Source organism: Microtus ochrogaster, chromosome 18 (assembly GCF_000317375.1).
Source record: "Microtus ochrogaster isolate Prairie Vole_2 chromosome 18, MicOch1.0, whole genome shotgun sequence".
Taxonomy (NCBI): domain Eukaryota; kingdom Metazoa; phylum Chordata; class Mammalia; order Rodentia; family Cricetidae; genus Microtus; species Microtus ochrogaster.
The window spans coordinates 56,222,817-56,242,838 of record NC_022020.1 but is presented as its reverse complement, the minus strand read 5'-3'; the positions used below and the strand labels follow the sequence as shown (position 1 = coordinate 56,242,838).

Here is a 20,022-nt window from a genome sequence, read left to right as displayed (position 1 = left end):
TTTTTTTTCCTTTTCTCAATAAAAAAAATCAAAAAAGCCATGAGTCCCTATGTATGTGTGTATGTATTCTTCTGCTTATACACATACATATATGTGCAGCTATGTATGCATGTATGTGCACAAACACTGTGAAGACCAGAGGTGAACTGTGGGTGATGTTCCTCTTGTACCACATATCTTGCTTTATCAAACAGTGTCTGTCACTGGCTTAGAATTCTTCAAAGAAGGTGATGTGGCTGGTCATTTCATCCCATATACTACCAGGAAGATAGGTATAGAGTGGTGGGTGTGTCACCAAACAGCTATATGTTGTTGTTTTACTTAAAATTAATGACTCAGATAGATTTTGAACTTCAAATATGTAAAACAAAAATAGATATGTGATTAAAAGAAATACAGTCTCCTGACTCAAAGCCGAGTGAATGGGAAAGAAAAAAGAATTCAGCTGTTCACGAGTAACTCCATTCATAGCCTTCATTCATAGTATAAAATGCCATTTCAGTCAAGGTTACACCAGATAAGGAGAGAACATATAGAATTACGTACCTTACTTTAACTTGATCATTATCCCGTAAGAGCCTGATTCTTTTCTAATGAAATTCAGAAAGGGTTGGATGCAAATGGGAGAATCGATGATGAGGAACTTGGAGAAGGAGAGGAAGGGGAAGCTGTAAATGATTTGAGAAAACAACTTTTTCAATAAAAGGAAGACAATAAAATCAAAATGTTAATAAACCCTGAAAAACGTGGAAGAAGCTGTTTTTCCTGCAGTATCAAATGTGTGGTCATGATTAAATTCTACTTGTAAAAATGAGTAAGTAGTCCATCTTTTTCATGTACCAAAACAAGAAAGATACATTTCTCAAAGAATGGCCTGAGGTCATTTTAATCCTGCCTGAGCCTCTCAAGCAGAAGTTAAGAACCAAAGATAGAATGTCTGCTTCAGAGAAATCCATGGTTTGATCTTAAGAGCTTTTCTGATGTGTTTGTTAACTAGTACTCATAGCGTCAAACTGCATATGGACTGGAGCACCACAAGATGTGTCTTGGAACATGTGATTAGTGTTTCAGTCACTGGAGGCCAAAGCCCAGCCCTGCTGGCAGAGAAAGCTGTTGGTCACAGATGGTCTTTGAGAGCAGTTGTGGAGCAGATGATTGAAACTATTGCTTATTCATTTTGTGTGAAACGGTGTCTAAATGTCTAAGAAAAATGGAAGAGCATGTTCTTGATGAATTTCTACTCTGGATCAAACAAATCCACTACAGAATTTACTATCTCTGTCCATGATTGGGTAAACATGTCTTCTTGGAGCGCTTTCCGTACTCATGCTATAAATTCTTAGGAGACATCTGTCATGCCTATTTTAAACAATCAATAATGGTGCTATGGCTAGCAAGCTGAAATGAGTATAAGCCTTCTATACTCAACAACATGTATATATACAACAAAAGACTCATGTTCACAAATGTCTTTTTGCATCCTTGATGGTGTTCTCTAGAGAACAATTTATCTACCAAATATTTGTGCAAGTTAATTTAGCAAATAGTTTTCTCCGATATGGGTAACATACATGTAAAACTTCAATGTAACAATTCTTAAACATCATCTTATTGACTCTATTCCCTGTGAGTACAGATTTAGAAACAACATTGCTACAAAGTACTCATATTTTTGGTGAAAATATATCAGTATGAATTTGTCACATGATATAAGCATCATCCCACCCCTCGCTGATTTATTTCACTGATTTTATTTTTGATAACAAATAGTAATACTGTTTCATACTGTTGGAGCAAAAAATGGAAAACAGTTGTAATATCTGTAAGAGCTTCACAACTAATTGAGATCTAAAGAATGAGCAATTTACATTGAGTTATCAATGTCTTAGAAATAATGAATGGTTCTTTAAAGAATATTGACATGTAGGAACTAGAGAAAACACTGAGTTTCACTTAGAATATATTTTATGCATCTCTACTATAACAAAGAGATTGCACATACTGAGTGCTTGATAAATAATGGAAGGTGATTTGGCTCATCAATCTGAAGGCTGAGGGCATAGTACCAGTAGGTGATGAGAGTCACCCATGAAGAACTATGGAAAAGCAAGCAAATGTACAAAAGGAAAATCCTGCCAGACTCATTCTTTGTATCAGGAGCTCATTCTTAAAAATCCCCTTGCCACAACAACATTAATTCATGGTTGATGGCTAATGTTTTGTGGTTTAATCACATTGTCGTGGTCTCTTCTGAATGTAAAGATGACTATGAAAGTTCAACATGAGTTTTAGAGGAAACAATCAAATCACAGCAACAAGAATTATTTGCTTTTTAGCAATTTGTCAGGTTTTTAATTGCCTTTGAGACTTGGGGGAAAAGAAAAGGTTTTCAGAATAGAAACGTAAACCCATAAAACTGATAATCTATGAGGCCTCTCTACTACATCTGTAATCTCTGTTATTTCTAAAATAATCTCTGTAGATAATATAATACACCCAAATATTTTTATTATAGTCACCTCAGTTCTCTCTACTTCGGGATGTGGCAAAGTAAAATATTCTGAAAGGGTGATTTCAAAATATAAAATCTGTGCTTATTTTCTCATGAAATTTAGTTACTTTAGATTCTTCTTCCTTGGCCCAATGTAAACATCATCAATGACCTTGAATGGATGATGGAAACATAAATTTTTAAGCTGACTGTTCTTGATTTATAGGCAGGGCTCCTCAGAACAGTGAGGAAAATGATTCTTGCTATTTTTGATTATTTCTTCATCATTCATATTTTATATTCTGAATATACCCTGAGGCTATTTTTAAGATACATTTTTATAAACTGGAAAAGTACACAAGAATTTATAATTTATGAAATATAATTTCAGTTCCTGCTATGTTATTTCTCCTCCTATAATCAAATAACAATGATTACCAAAACAATCACAATATTTAAAACATGCCAATTATTGTCATAAATTTTCTAAAGCTGTGGAAACCCAGCTGGAAACTCTTATTGTTCAGTAACATTTCTTTTTCTTGTGAAAAATTCTTTCATAGGATTGGAGAAAGGGAGTCAGTACAGTTTCCAAGTGGCGGCCATGACTGTCAATGGCACTGGACCACCTTCCAACTGGTACACAGCGGAGACCCCAGAGAATGACCTAGATGGTAAGACCTGAGTTTCTAGTTCTTAGCTACTTCAGCGTATTGATCATGTAGGAATGCTAATGTAATCCATTTCTAAGAGTGTTTGTTTTACCTCTGTCTTGTACAACTAAAGAAAATAGTTTTGTGAAGAGTCTTCTCAAGGTTTATATACAGTTTAGTTACATTGATTGTGCATTCATTCCTGTGCTTGTGCCTTTGCATAATTGGAATAGTTTTCTGCTACAGTATTTTGAACTATTGACCTAACTTCTTTCTTCACAAGAACTGCTTCATTTTCTGACAGTAATCAAAATATATATCAATCTTCTCTGAATTTTTAAGAATGCTTCTTCAAAATGCATGTAGTTTTGATTTGCTTCTAATAGCATTCATATTTGATACTATTTGTTGTGCTAAAAAGAAAAACTATATAATTTGTTTAATTGAGAGTTATCTTGATACTTTATTAGTTAATACATTAGGGTTCATACAAAATGTGTATAACAATAAATTAAATAGAAGCAGAGTCATAAGAATAATAAGATGAGACGTTCTTCTTGATATGAAAGCATCATGGTTGAATAGAAAATTAAGAAAACTGAGTAAAGGGAAATAAAAAACAAAGTTCAAGTTATAAAGTACATAGATGATACATATAATATGAATTAAAATAAAAAGTAAATAAGTAATGAAAATAAGAGTGAAAAGTAAAACAAAATCTGTGTACTTAAAGTTAGGTGTTCAAAACTAAAATAAAAAAACAGAATTAAAATTGAAGATCATTTATGTGCTGAAAATTTGATCACACAAGACTTCTTAGCAAATAAAGAGCAGTGATAAACTCTTAGTTCGTAAATTAGGAAATGATATTCTCTGAGGAAAATAAATGATAAAGAAGTGTGCATCTCTTCCCCTCTCCCTCGTCTTATTTTTTTCTTCTCTGAGCCATCAACATTCCTTTTCTATTTTTTCCAATAGACTCAAATATTTGCACCTACATCCTTGAACACTTTTTTATCCTTGTTTCCCTCCATACTTTTCATCTCATCTTTGTAGTCATTAGTCATTGTTATTCATGCGTGTACAGATTTGATCTAACAAACACAATTGTGATATCAATAAAACAATGAGCAGATGATATTTCCACAATGGTGATGCTCACTTCCAAGTGGGACTATAGCTATTGTATTCTTTCTTTTCTCTCTCATTATCTTGACTAAATACTCAGCAAGAAGCAACTTAAAGGAGAAAGGACCTGTTTGCCTTCGTCATCTCTTGAAGAAAGAATGGAACAAGAGCAGGTGCAGAAGAGCTAGTCACATTGCAATAAACTTAGGCAGCAGAGAGTGAGCAGGATGACGCAAGACCCACCCATTTAACTCAGTTTCTCCAGCAAAGCTCTAAGACCTTCAGCTTCTTGCCAAACAGCTGAGAATCAGATGTTCAGACAAATGAGCTTTTGGTTGTCATTTTACTTATAGACCAACACATCCATTCAAAGAGCAGTTTATAAAATCCTGTTTTATGAAAAGTATAGTGTGCTGTTCTAAGGAGCAGACACTGAGAAAGACTTTTTTTCCCTTCATGTTCGAAGTGTAACAGAGATGTAAAAGGGCAAATTGTAGAAAATGATCTTTATTATAGAGCAAACCAGGTTGAATTGTATTACTACCATATAGGCCAAAAGAGAATAGATGAATAAATGAGGAAAGAAAGTATGAAATTAAAACTCACTCTTGAGGGATGAAATGTTGATGACTTAGTAGCATCGTAGCCTATGGGAGGCTAATACAGGAAGAGCATGGGTAGTTTGAGGCTAGCCTCAGCTACAGATGCAGACCAGTAATTGAAGATAACACACACAATAATAAACCTAGTACTTGAAGTCTAATAATAATTTGTTATAAAATTGGAATTAGTAATAGTATAAGGGGCAGAGAGTAATAAATGCAGGCTTTACTTTACCATAGGCAGCATGCTATTACAACACTGAATTTTTAAACTTGCAACTGAAACACATGATTAAGTTTGTATACAAATTGTTTCTAATTCTGACAAGATCGATTTTTGACCAGATTTCAAACGTGGAATCTTTTAAGTATTAATGTTCCCTTAAAATCAGTAATTATTTTATACTAAACACATTGCTAATTTTTAAAAAGTATTATAATTATAATTCCATCTTAGAAAGATTGCACAAAAGCATAAAAATGTACTCCATGCCACCAACATAGATTTAGCCAATACTAGAGGTTTATACAAAATAACTATATTAAAATATTTGCTTGATATATATAACTGACACAAAGTCCATTTTTTCACAAGGTTCATATATCATTAATATATCAGGGAATAGTTCATAAGAATGTATGTGTACAAAGTAGTTCTTTTTCTTTCAAGCAAAATAATAAAGTCTCTGCTAACAAGGAGCACACATTTTATTCAGCTGGAGATGGGTAGTGATAAATACTTTTAAAAAGCAGGGCTATATGATGGCTAACCATTAAGAGTGTATGCTGCCCTTCCAGGGATTCTATGTCCCAGCACTCACACTGGGATCTTCACAATCACCTGCAACTCCAGCTGTCAGGGGCATCCGATACCTCTGGCATTAGTGGGGATGTACATTCAGGGACACACATCTGTTCGCATACACAGGCACATAAACAGACACATCACTTAAAATGATAGAGGTTTTCTTAGAAAGAAATTATAGAGAGACTAGAAAGGACTACAGAGTATCACTTTGTATGGAAGGAAATCTCTCCAATTAGGTACACCATAGTCCAGGCTATAAGAAAATGAGGGGGCAACCTCAAGAGTACAACAGACAACAGTCTTCTGCCACAAGAGGAACCTTCATGCCCAAAAACTAGAGCTCCACTAGCCAAGACAGCAATGAAATTGGGCTTACGAGTGCTATCACCTGCTAGGTTTAAATAATTATATGCCATTAACATGCTTAACTTTTCTATCTTACTTCAGGAAGAATGTTCGAATTGTGTGTGTGTGTGTGTGTGTGTGTGTGTGTGTGTGTGTGTGTGTGTGCTGTTCTTTTTTAATACTCTTACCCAATTTCATGAAGTAGATAATATTAGCTTTAGTTCAGAGAAATGTAACAACCTAAAATCATTCACTAAATTGATCAGGTCAGCTAAGAACCCATAGCTAGAACTCAAAGTCTGCTTCTCTGACTTCATGCCCAGTTCTCAGTGCAAAGACTCCACTGACCCCACAGCTGTGGATGTAGGTAGAAATTTATGAAACAGATCTGCAGTGATTCAAGGCAAACGATTCTAAGAAGTGAGATCATATCACTTACCCAAACCTAGAGGCTATATCTCTTGCTAGAAGGAGTTCAAATAAATGGAGCAGAGGTGCAGGGGATCCTATAAAATACCTGCAGTGGAAAGGACTCTGCATTTGACTCATGTGCTCTTTCTCTGACTCTGAATGAATCAAATTCCAAGTGAATCCAATGTAGAAAACCACAGCTTTCTTATTGAAACACAACCTTCCCTTAATTATATGCTTTTTTCATACGTGTGCCTCCTCTGTTTGAACCACTTCCTATCTCTCTTATAGTCAATAATCTAGATGCAGTTCTCATGAGTGGAGCCATATGAAATGCTTATACTTATTGAACTTTTCCACATTCTACTTCTAAGTTGGTCCCTCTTCTCAATGAGGTATTCCTCCTTGCTTTTTCCTTATTTCACTATTGATGCAAGTATTAGGAAATATCATTAAGAACCTCAAGTGTGTTGAGTCGTGAGGAACGCAAGCAAGAAATGGGTGAGAATGGTTCTACTGATGTATACAAAATGGCCGCACAGATTGGAAACTGTTTCATTAAATAGAGTAGTGCTAGAAACAGTCATTTTAGGAAAAGGGTGTTTTGACAAGTATGATTAAACAGAAAAGCTCTCCGATATTCTTTCAAAAGCATTCCTTTAGTATATTACCGCAACCTTTGCTGATTCACAAAATTTTATACTCATTTATGTGAGTGTTGCTGTTTGGTAAGAAATATTTATTTTTGTTTTCTTTGTCTGAGAGTTTGCCAACATGTATGGTGTATTTGTGTGCAGCGTGTGTATGCCTGATGCCCGTGGGCACCATCAGAAGGCATTGGATGCCCAGGGAGAAGAGTCCCCAATGGGCTGTGATTCCATGTCAGTGATAGGAAGAAAAGGAGTCCTCTAGACGGTGATGAAGTTCTCTTAATAACTTAGGCATCTCTAGCTCTGTAATGCTACTCTTTCACCCATTCTTTACCTAACACTGTTCAGTCTTGCATAATTTTCATTCTTCTATAAATTCATCCTGATAATAATTTATGAAACAACTTTTTTCCCTTCTCACAATACATATTACTAATGTGAAATCAAAGAGTAAATACAAAAAGATGTTAGTGGAGCGGGTACTTCTTGACCCAGTGATGTTACAGAATATGATACCAGATTGTTTGAAACATAATGGACACTAACAGATTTCAGAGAATTTATTTATTTTAAAATGACAAGATTTACTTTCTCTATGAAACAATGTCATTTACTGTAAGATATTAGTAGGGTTGTTCTCATTTGATTGTCCATCGTGATTTTTATTAAGTTAAAAATAGAATCAAACTAATTTTGATTTTCTTTTAACTATACTGTTGAACTAACTCGGTTTGGGAAATAACCAGGCTGGATAAAAGATAAAACAATTATATTTTATTTATTATAAGGGGAAAACTTATGGCCACAAACCCATTTTTCTCCAGGTCCCACAAAGCCACACCCTAACTTTTTCCCACCTCTTAAAGATAATTTGTTGACAAAGCTTCCCCATCACCTCCCCTTTTACATAAATAAGAACAATCCAAACCCAATATAAAACTATATACAATAGGAAAGGTTATCAAGTATAAAATTACAACCAACATAAACAATATTAAGCAAGGAACACAAGATAAGTGTTTTAATAAACATTTTATCCAAGGAGTCTAAGTCTTGCATCAGAAATAGACTTGGCTAAATCATAAGAGGAAGATAACTACAACTATCTTATCTTCAACCGCATCGAATGCCAGAGAAGGGAGATAATATATATTACTTGAGTCAAGCAGTATATGACAGAGATAATTGGCCACCTGAGCAATCCTCCAAAGCCTCATTTGCAATGCTGAAGCAACCAGCTTTGGCTAAGGCCTAGTGTAACTGACAGAGGCAGGAAATATTTAAGAATCCTCTTACCCTGTCTTGACAAGGTTTGGCAGTTCTTTTTTTTTTTTTCGTCCTGCAGATGGATACCATGTACTTTGTCAGTGGTTGAGGCATGGGCATTTACTTGCCCAAAGGTCAATTGTGCCAAGAGGAAAACAAACTTCAAACTTCAAGTAGAGTGTCTTTGGTGTTCAACTCATGAAAATGACATTCATGCAAGCTTTCAGACTTATATTGGGAAGCTTTGAGGAGAAATCATTCCTGAGTAAGGAAAAACATATGTAGATTTTTCTGTCTTCCCTAAATTATGTATAAGGGGCAGACAATCATTCTAAAAGAACATTTAAAATGGAAAGTATTGTTTTCACATAATGAAAGAAATCTGTATGGAAGAGCCTGGGATATTAGCACTCCTGGCATGTATCTCCATTCTGGAGTCTCCTAGAGAGCCCCAGGCAGATGTGTTCATGACCATGGTTCTGATCCTTGAGTCATTTAGCAGAGGCAGTGCTGATTCAGCTGCCTCTTTTATCGTTCTTGGACTCTGGAACTTCTCTTTCTTTCGCTAATTGGCTTAACCTGTGTGAAAGCAAATAGGAAGTTGAAGAGCTACTAGAATCCTCATGGATTGTCCTCTTAATTAGAACATTTTGTTAAATTAATTATAAGTCCAAACTTCATTGTTTGTTGATGGTTCTGTTGAAATCACTTTGCTATTACTGGCAGCTGGGACATTTTGAAATATTTGTTTTGTGCAGCCAATTTTCAGCTTAAAAGAATCCAAGATAATTAGAATTCACCAAAGTTCTTTGTTAACAGAGGTTTGTATCCATCCAGGTCCCACACTGGTTTAGTCCCCAATAATCACACAGAGGTCTACATTAATTAAAAACTGATTGACCTAGTAGCTCTGGCTTCTTATTAACTCTTTTGACTTATATTAGCCCATAATACTTGTCTGTGTTAGTCATGTGGCTTGGTTCCTTTTCTGGCAAGGCAGTCACATCTTGCTTGCTCTATTTCTGGCTTCCTTTGTGTGTGAATGACCACTTTAGACTGACTTTTCCCAGAATTCTCCTGTTCTCCTTGTTTTGTCTCTACTTCCTGCCTCGCTACTGGCCAATCATTGTGCCACAGCAGTTCTTATGTAAATGCCTTACATAAAGAAATAAATATATGAAGTTCAGGAGGTATTATTCAAGAAACCAAGCCTGGAGATCAGTTTATCCTTCCCTTATAAAGGATAGAATCAGGTGGTCGTTGCCATACATCATCAATAATGATGTGATATAAAATCAAACATTTTTCATGAAGTGGAGTAGCTTGGCTAGGAAAATACCAGCAGTGCAGAAACTCCTAAAGTATTGCAATGATGAAGCAAAAAGTGGGATCTGGGAACTACTCTAGCTTCCTGCCCTCAGGAAATAGGCAACTATCCCCTTAACCGTGAAGATGAATTCATTGGATATTCATTTCATTGGAGATATCTATAACAAGGCAACTCTATGTTTTGGAATGAGCATAGTATGTGACATGATCTGAGTGCATTGATAAAGAAGGAACAGAAGTTCAAGCTTAGTTTCAGAAGTACGATAAGAGTTATGTTGATGAGTCTACCTTCTAAGTGGAGACACTGGATAGTGACATAAGAATTACTTCATAAAATAAAAGATCCCTTAGAAGAATTAATTACTAGGCAAGATAATGTGATTTTTAATAAACAAAAAAATTGGAGAAAACAAAGAATGGTAGAAATGTATGAATTATGATATGTTGTAGCCAGGTCACTCCTCAAGTAGCTGAGCATGAATCCCTTGAAAACCCATCATTTTCATGTCAGAAGATATAGGCATGAGTAATGTAGGTTTCTGAGATGGACAGATTATCATGAACAATCATGAACTCTTTTTTAGGGCTCTCATAAATTGGATTTCAAGTTTTAAGGTCATACAAACCAATGTGTGAATGGTGTTACTAAACTAATAATCCACACTAATATGATACACAATATGTTTGTAAATAGAAAAATATACTTATAAATAGTTCATTGCTCCAAGTAAAATAAATGTATGTTGACTCACAAAAGAAATTTTTAGGACCTGATAAACATACTAGCAGGTTTGATGTTTTCTTTACTGTATTAAAAATACTTATTGATATCCTATCTATAAAACTGATTTTCATTTTTTGCCAAGCTATATTTGCTTATTATTAGTTTAGTTAAAAAATTAAAGCATGTGCCAGATAAATGTAAATACATCTAAGTAAATAATTATAGGTTAGTGTAAGGACTAGGGTTTACAACCACAGCAAATGCATATTTTCTCCTGGAAAATTACCTTGACATTCATGTTGTATTTGATGGGTGAAGAAATAGGCAAATAATATGTCAAGAAATGAAATTATTTTCATGGCATTTTGGTAGGAGTCATCGATGATAGTGAGCTGATTTTTGACAAGTAAGTTTAGAAAAATCTATTCTCAGCTGCTGTTATAGTACAATTTAAGATCTGAGACTCTTACTATAATTCAAGTGGAGTTCATTTTGTAAAAGGATTGCAGTAGGCAAAGGCAAAACTAATTTTTCTAAGAAATTGAAAGTCTGCTTCAGCTCTTAGCTAAGTGGCTGTTTGGAATTCCAGAGCAAAAGTCTATAAAGGAAAACAGAGATTATTTCAAGTTGGAAAAATGTTCAAAATTCCAAGTAGTCAGGTCTTGTGTCTTGATCTTAGACAGTAAACTTTAATTTGTTCATAGAATATTTGATGTCCTTATGTCCTGCTGTGGTGAAATGATCAATTATTCTGTAATGCACACCACACACACACACACACACACACACACATATAATGGCTATGGATTCTTATTCATTAAGTTTTAACCCTACTCTAATTATTGTGTAACCATGCTCCAATTATTGTGTAATCATGAAAGAGTAATTCATTTATGCAATACTTAAGTGTAGTCATATAAAAGAATGCATCTCAATAGTCAGTTTTAATATATTGAACTTTAGCCTTTGTCTATAGTTTGTTTTGAGAGAATAACAAAATATTCCCATTGTTTCTTATGACACGTTTGTTTATTTGTGATGATAAAGTCTTGTTTGCTATACAAAAAGAAGGGATATTCACCTCTGAGACAACTGGAGAAATATTTTCAAATTTGCTAAAGAGTGCATCATGTATTTATAGAATATTATTTAATATTAGCAAAAGTTGTAAAACAGTCATTGATGTTTTTAAAAATTCATGTTAATAAGAATATAGGCAGCCTTTAAAATGTTTATTGTTTTGGTAAGAAACTAAGAGCAGGTATTATTCTCAATTATGATCTAAATTCTAAAGAGGCTGGCAAAGGTAACTACTATTTCAGGTATTAAAATGCTGAGTATAAACGGAGACTACTCTTTCCTTTCTCATCCACCCAGACCCAAATAATCACACAAAAATATATTAATTACAACACTGCTTAGCAAAACAGCTTAAGCTTATTCCTACCTTATTCCTACCTAGTTCTTATATCTTAAATTAACCCATTACAATTATTTTATATTTTATCATGAGTCTCATCTTGCTTCTTGGGCGGCTATATAGCATCTGCCTGACTCCACATTCTTTCTCCCTGCATTCCGTTCAGCTTTCTTGCCTACTTGCTGTTCTGCCTCAGGCCAAAGCAACTTCCTTATTAACCAATGGTAATAAAAGATATTCATAGCATACAGAGGAGAATCCCGTATCAATAGAGATTTCAGTTGGAAAAATGAAACAATCTTTTAAAAACATGACATATCATTTCTAAAAGCATTACTATTTTTAGGAAAATAATGATTGGATATTTGGAAAGTCCAAATAAATACATTAAAACCTTTGGAAATAAATTAGAAAAATTTTTAAGCTAGTAGGTATCTTATATATAAATACAAAAGCTACTTTCCCCTTAAGTAGCAATGTTAGCATTTACTAATTACATTCAATATTAAAACGAAGGAAGCTAAAATAATATATGATATTTAGCTAAATTTAACAAGAAATGGATGAATATGTTCAAAGAAAACATTATACTTTTATAAAAATATAAAATGAGATATGAGAAAACAGAAAATGTACATATATACATAATACATACAAAAACCCGCACAGAGAATATTCATTCCCAGATGACTATGTTAGTACAGTGTAAATATTCATTCTTATCAAATCAATGATTAATTAAATGCAATTTCAGTCATAGTCAATTTTATGTGAAAAATAAATGTAAAAGAGCTACTAATGCCTCAAGCTTTTGAAACTTGTGTGCTGTCTACCAACAAGATTTAAGGGACATACTTTATTTTTTTTTCTTTTTCTTTTTACTGATTTTATTGAGCTATACATTTTTCTCTGCTTCCCTTCTACCTCTCCCCTCCCATCCCCTTCAATGTTCTCCATGGTCCCCATGCTCCCAATTTACTCAGGTTCTAATCAACTTATCATCCTCTCTACACATTTTAGGTGTATTGTCTCTTTGGGGCAAACTATTCTCCCTAGACTAATACCAAGAACTGTGCTTTGTCTTCAACTTCTCAGTATTTTATCCATTCCATGTTACCCAGGAGTTGGGAGTGTGACCATATAAATACAGCTGGGAATGCATACGAAGTGTAAATAGCTCACATTTTGATTCTTTCCTCATATCTACTGCTATAGTCACAAAGTATTAATTACAGTTAGAAGTATACATTCATCTATTTGTTACACTTTTCTAACACATAGGACATTATCACCCTTCCCTCCTGTTATGAATTTAAAACAGCACTGAAAATTTATATGTCCATTTATAGCTCACACACTACATGCTTCCTATAGGAGCTATGAAAGTGGCCCAATACCAAGCCACACACTTACATGATGCATCATGAGCTGTTTGTTTCTTTGAAAATATATGGCAAAAGCTTAGACATAGCTGCTGGTTATCTAAAAAGTACCTTGACTTAGAATTTTAAAGATTCAGTGATATAGCTTGAAATCACAGTTTGGATGCCCCTTTTGTAGAATAGCATCGAAGATTCCATTTAGCATACTATTTGGTAAAGACTGGAGCCTACTCACATCTGCAGATCTTTAAAATGAATGTTTTCTGACAAGTATTTATTCATTGTTTCTTAGAACATGAAACCCAATATGGACAAGTACAACAGAACTGCCATTTATGGGCTAACCATGCATACTTCAACATAATAATAATAATTTAAAATTGTGCAGGTTTTTGTTAGGGTCCTTTTTACAACAGTAGTTAAACTTCATTAATCCAAACAATTGTGTCTTACACTTAGATTTTTCATAAGCATCATCTCATCCAATAAATTAGAAGCTACTTATCTCAATATTTCAACTATTCAACAATCACCTTGAATGAGGTAACCCATTACAGAAAGATAAATGCTTATTTTTCTCTTTAAATATGTGTTTATGTTTCTTATTTGGAATATCCACATAGATTAGGAAATTATCCTCACTATAATGTATCAACATGAGTTTATTTTGAACACCTTGCAATTTTTCTCTTAGATGATGGGATGACAGCTAAAGGAACTTAATGTTTCCCAAATCTCACATAGCTGGCTAACACTCATTGAATTTTGTGGCATGTAACTGCTGAAAACTATTATAGCATCAAAGTTGAGAACATGATAGGAAATAATAATTTAGAAATCTATATGGTAGAGTTCAATGGTAAATAAACAAGCTATATTCATGATTTATGGAGGAAGCAGCCCAAGGAGATAATGTTTCTCTATGGAATAAGGCCCTGCCAAGTGGGCATGAACACATTAGTATGTATTAATCGTGCCAAAGAAGAGAGAACATGTATATACCAACTGCCTCTTGTAATATGCTGTATTAAACTATATGCTATCAAGGACTGTAGAAAAATTCTACCTAAAACTGAACCACAAAGTGCAGCACACAAGATGGAGAACAAACGAGTATTTTTCCAAAGCACCAACTAGCTGACCCTACTTGGTAGTCTATACACAGCAGACGGTACAGAGTAGACCATTTTCATTAAAATATGCCAGGAGAGACAAATCTTTCTGATTACTTGGAAAGGAGAAAAGCATCAGTAACTGTATTTCCATTTGATTTTATTTCTACACTATTTTCTTTCTCCCTTAAAATTCTTATCTTGTGGAGACAGTTATAGAAAATTGTGGTAATTTTATATATGATGACAGTTGTGTTTAACATTATAGAAAATACATACTCAATACCCATATGTTTGAGCATTATGTGCCAGGAACTGTTCTAGATGCAGGAGTTTGAGAATTTATAAAAAGGAATGAGATAAAAAAGCAGTGGAATAATTACGTTAAATTGTTAGCATAAAATGTAATAAACCCTACAGGAAAAGTAAGAGAGGAACAATTTGGGAAAGGCTGGCTTCCCTGGTTAAGTTAGAACATGGAGAAATGTGTTCTTCATAACTGTGAGCACACCATGGTCCCATGTGTTGAGGCTCCTTGTTATCCTTTATTGCATTAAAAAGTGCTACTCTGTGTGCAATAGTCAAGGCTATCCCATCTCTATAAGACGAGGAGTATAAATGCATGCTGCTTTTCCATTGAGATATTTACAGGACGTGTATACCAGTCAAAATTATATGGCCGAGAGGAAGACATCTTTCTTGGCAATGTTAGAACCAGACTTTCTGACCCATAATATATAACCTCCTTGTAATAATTACTAGGCCAGGAAATTGTCCATAATCTAGAACAGCAAATTCAGACTCACCTATTTACTTCTTAATATAAAATAGAAATGGAAAGTTTCCTTTCATTATTTTGAATGAGACTTCTTTCATACAGATGACTTAAAGAAATATTAATGTGTATCTGGTGTGTTTGAGCACAGCCAAGTATTACTGTGAAGCAGAGACATGGCATGAGCTGAGTGGTAAAAAGGGTCAGAAAAATGAGGGGGCAGAGGCTAAGATCACTGAATGGCCTAAAAGTTTCTGATCTTAAACTGTGGGATGGAACGTTTCAGGGTCAGGTTTTGAGCACAGTAGTAACATGATCCTGGTTGCATTTTTATTAATTACTCACATATGCTATATGTATATATTTATACATTTGTTTTAAATACTATCTATTTCCTAGTGGTTTCCTTCTGTGTATGTGTGTTTGTGTGTGTTTATACTTGCATATGTATAAATGTCTTTCTAAGTATGATCTTTCACCACAAACCAGTCTTACATGTCAATTGCTTCTGTGTTCCCTTTGTACACTTGACTTAAAGACAATCAAATTTAACACAACTCAAAACTGTTTATTTCTCTTAATCTCAATAGGTCCTGCCTGCATTGCTTAATCTAAAATCCTTCAGCACAGCTGTCCAGACGAGTGTTAAATCCTTTTGTTTGTCTGTGTGTTCCTTTCCCCATGTTGCCTCAAATTTAATAAAGCAATCAATTGAAAACAGCAATCCAATTGAAAATAGATTACAGTTTACATGACTCATCTTTTTTGGGAAACACCTTTCTACATCTTCTTGTCTTGCGTAATGTAGAGTGTTTCTGTGTCATCACTCAATCACTTTCAATATCCTTCACCTCCCTCCACTCCAATTTTTGGTTACACAAATGGTGTGTGTGTGTGTGTGTGTGTGTGTGTGTGTGTGTGTGTGTGTGTGTGTGTGTTGCTATGACATATCTGTCCTGGTCTGAGGATAACTTGTGAGAGTTGTTATTTTCTTTCCACTACATTGCTTCTGGGTATCAAGTTCATGTCATCAGCCTTGGTAACAGATGGAGTTACCTTAGCTGAATCATCTTCCCCACCAGTCACAATTGTGTTGAATTAGAGCGGAGGGGCTGCGTCCCAGGCACCCGGCCGCCCACATGGCTAGCTTAGCTTATGCCCCGAAATAATTACATGGAAACTGTATTCTTTTAAGCACTGCCTGGCCCCAATAGTTCCAGCCTCTTATTGGCTAGCTCTTACATATTAATCTAACCCATTTCTATTAATCTTTGTAGCCCACAAGCTCCCACATCACAATTGTGCAAACATAGACATAATGTAAAACTCGCTTTTTTTAAGCCAGTCTTCAGTATGCAGTTTGACTGTGTTCGGTATGGTGACTTATTTCTACAAGCATCGCCATTGTCCATCTCCACATTGCCTTTTTATCAAGCTGAATGCTAAAGCAATCAAAGGAGAGCTCACATTCCTTTCTTCTCCCCCTAGCAATTATTCTACTTTGTGCCTCTTTGAATTTGAGTATTCCAACTCATATAAAGAGAATGCATTCTGTTCCTTGGCGGCTATATAATTTAACTTATTAGTCACTAAACTCATATTTGCCTGTTCCAAACTCTTCTTCCTCTAGACATTGAAGCATAGTCTATTGATTTGTCACACCTTTACATATCCACCCGTTAGCTGACACATGGGTTATTTCTACTTTTGGTCAATTGTAACCAAAGTAACAAATGCTGCTATAAACAAGGGTATGTAGATATTTTATTTCCAAATTGCCTTTCATATGGATATGTGAATATACATGTGTATAGTAATATTTAGAAAAGGAATTGTGTAATCAGGTCTAATTCTATTCATTTTCTGGGGAAATTTCCACTGAAACAATACTAACATTCTCCCTAGCTAACTCCCTCCATGCTTCGGGTACCTTCGGTTTCTTCAAATACCAAACACATTCCTTAGCAGGTTTTTGTAGCTGTTGTTTTTATTGCTTCAAGTTTCACAAATTTGCAAGACTTCATTCACACTTACTTTCGACTGCATGAGGAAAAGTCCTTCGTGTATCACTTACTGAACTGTTAGAAACATGTTTAGCAAGTTCTCCTGACTTCTTTGTAAATTCTGTTTGTTTATTCTTGTATTTCTTCCATTGGCAAAATATCTACACTATAATTGGCCTATTATTAGAGACATTGTGTAATGACTGAAATGTCACAGTTTTTAATTCCATAAACACTATTCATCAGTGTAAGCCTATAATCATTACTTAAAGATAAAATATGCGTTATAGAAACAAATTCTGTTTCATCATCAAGAATGGCACCAGATTTCCATATCATGATCATTCATGTGTTGGAAAAAAGGGGGAATCATAATTTGGGTATTTCAGGTATTGTGACCTGTCTTTACTTGCAGGTTATCTCAACAAATTTTTCTGATAATAACAAATATTTAAAATTAATAAACATTTTAATAAATGTATAAATAAATTTATTTAAAATAATAATTCCTTATGTTTTATTTATGCAGCCACTCTCCTAGCGATAATTGTAAAATCTTTCTAGTACTTCTGAGCAGCAAATTTCAAAACTGGATTCCTAGGAAGTGGTGCTCATGTCACATACTTTCTATTTAGAAATCATGAAACCATGAAAATGGTATTTTATAGTTCATTTTAGTAATAACTGCTTTGATAACCTATAGGGTCAAATGTACAAGAGAAAGTTCATTCTGAAGAGTAATAGGCAAATTGTCATTCCTGTTTCATATTAAGAAGTAAGTAGGTGGGTATGAATTGGCTCTTGTGAATTATGGACAATTACCTGTTCTAGTTGTTATGATTAGATGGTCATATATTATGAATCAGATATCTTTGTTCTAACATTCCCTTGAGATATGCTTTTCTTCTATCCCTTTGCTCGATCTTAGCTTATTGACAAAAATCCTCCAAACATCTAGATTGAGAAACATCTGTTTTTATACATCTACAAATCCTATTTTTATTTTTATTTATTTTTTTTATCTGACAAAGAAACTCAGGAACATTTCCCAATATTTCCTACATACATACATGTAATTTTTTTGAAAACAGATTCTCCTCTTGTACAATACATCCAGAATGCAGTTTCCCCTCCATTACTCCCAGCGTCATCCTTCTTTCTCTCTTCCCCTGATCCACTTCCATTTTGTTTCCTCTTCAGAAAAGAGCAGGCCTCTAGGAGATAACAGCCAAATAGGACAAAACAAGATACAATAAGACAAGACAAAAGCCCTATGAAATCATCTTGAGGATGCATAGCAGACTAAAAAATATCCCAATTCAATGGAGGATAAGGAGAAGCCCCAAGAGGTCCTGAAAAGCCAGTTGAACACTCACTACCATGTGGAGCTATAGCTTTGGTGATTACACTCTCAATATGATTACATAACCAATACAGTGAAATTATTTGATGGTTTCCAGAAAACTGGAGGAATAGTTATGGTTCTAGTAAATTCTTAATATTTTCTTTTATCCTAAAAGATATTAATCATTGTTATTCAAACAATTATATTTTCATGCTGTTTTAAAATAGTCATGAATACAGGGGTGGATTGGGTAATGGCTAAGTCAGGAAAGTGCTTGCTATGTAAGAACAAAGTCCTAAACATGGTTCTCTTCCACCACATAAAAGGTGGGCATAGTAGCTTAGTATATGATTGTGGCACATACTAAGGGAGGTGGGGGCAGGAGGAGCACGGGGACTTCACTAGCTGCCAGTCTAGTGAATTAGTGGCTCCAGGCTCAGTTAGAGACACTGTCTCAAAAGAAAAATGGAGCAGTGATTGACAATAAGTGAAATAAGTCTCATGTAGGCATCTGCCTCCATATTATCTCTCTCTGTCTTTCTCTCCGCTCTCTCTCACACATACATACACATATACACACTCATGACATAAATGCAGAAAGCATAAATAACATTTAGTAAGCTCCCTTGCTTTCTTGATATAAAATGGGGCATATTGTTTTGCTTTAATAGTTGTTTCAAAGCTTAAAATATATTAAACAGAATTTATGGAACACATCGCATCCCAAGGACAGTTGCAAGACTGTACCAACAGGATTGGAAAATATTAACCCATCTATTACTACTTAACTTAAGAAAATACTTCACAACATTTGTGCTTCTGCCATAAAGGTTTATATCCACATTTTGAGAGATAATTCTTATGAAGCCTTTGCATGTTATATAGGAGTCTGTTGGAGAAGGCTGCTTGTTCTTCCCGGCCAGTCAGCTAGGTTAGACCCGAAATAATCACACAGAAACCATATTATTTAAATTACTGTTTGGCCCATTAGCTCTGTCTTCTTATTGGCTAACTCTTACATATTAATTTAACCCATTTCTTTTAATTTGTGTATCACCATGTGACAGTAACTTACTGATAAAGTGTCAGCATGTCTTCTCTTTGGCAGTAGCTCCATGGGCATCTTTCTGATTTTGCCCTTCTTTCTCCCAGCATACACCCTAGCTTTCCACACCTAGTTCTGCTCTTCCCTGCCATAGGCTCAAAGCAGTTCTTTATTCATTAACCAATAAAAGCAACACAGAGACAGAAGGACCACCCACACAATTTCCCCTTTTCTGTTTAAACAAAAAGGAAGGCTTTAACTTTAACATAGCAAAATTACATATAAAAGACAGGTATCAAGTAAGAATTACAGTTACAGTCTGAACAAACCTGTAAATTGTATTCTTTATGGCTTCTTCCTGCTCTGACTATCCTTGGTGGTGGAGTGTAACCCAGGAACTGTAATTTGAGATATACACTTTCCTCTATAAGTTGTTTTGGTCATGGTATTTTAATACAGCAATAGATATCATAAATAGATATAGATAGATAGATAGATAGATAGATAGATAGATAGATAGATAATAGATAGAT

The 20,022-nt window shown here is 34.6% G+C and overlaps 1 protein-coding gene across 2 annotated transcripts in view; it reads left to right on the top strand.

Annotated features, from left to right (window-relative positions):
* Dcc (DCC netrin 1 receptor) overlaps window positions 1–20,022 on the top strand; it is a 1,026,209-nt gene that overhangs the window by 855,470 nt on the left and 150,717 nt on the right. For both annotated transcript variants that reach the window (XM_026783657.1, XM_026783656.1), the window contains exon 14: window positions 3,055–3,165. In XM_026783657.1, the coding sequence (XP_026639458.1) occupies window positions 3,055–3,165 (111 nt within the window). The remainder of the gene's footprint in view (window positions 1–3,054; window positions 3,166–20,022) is intronic.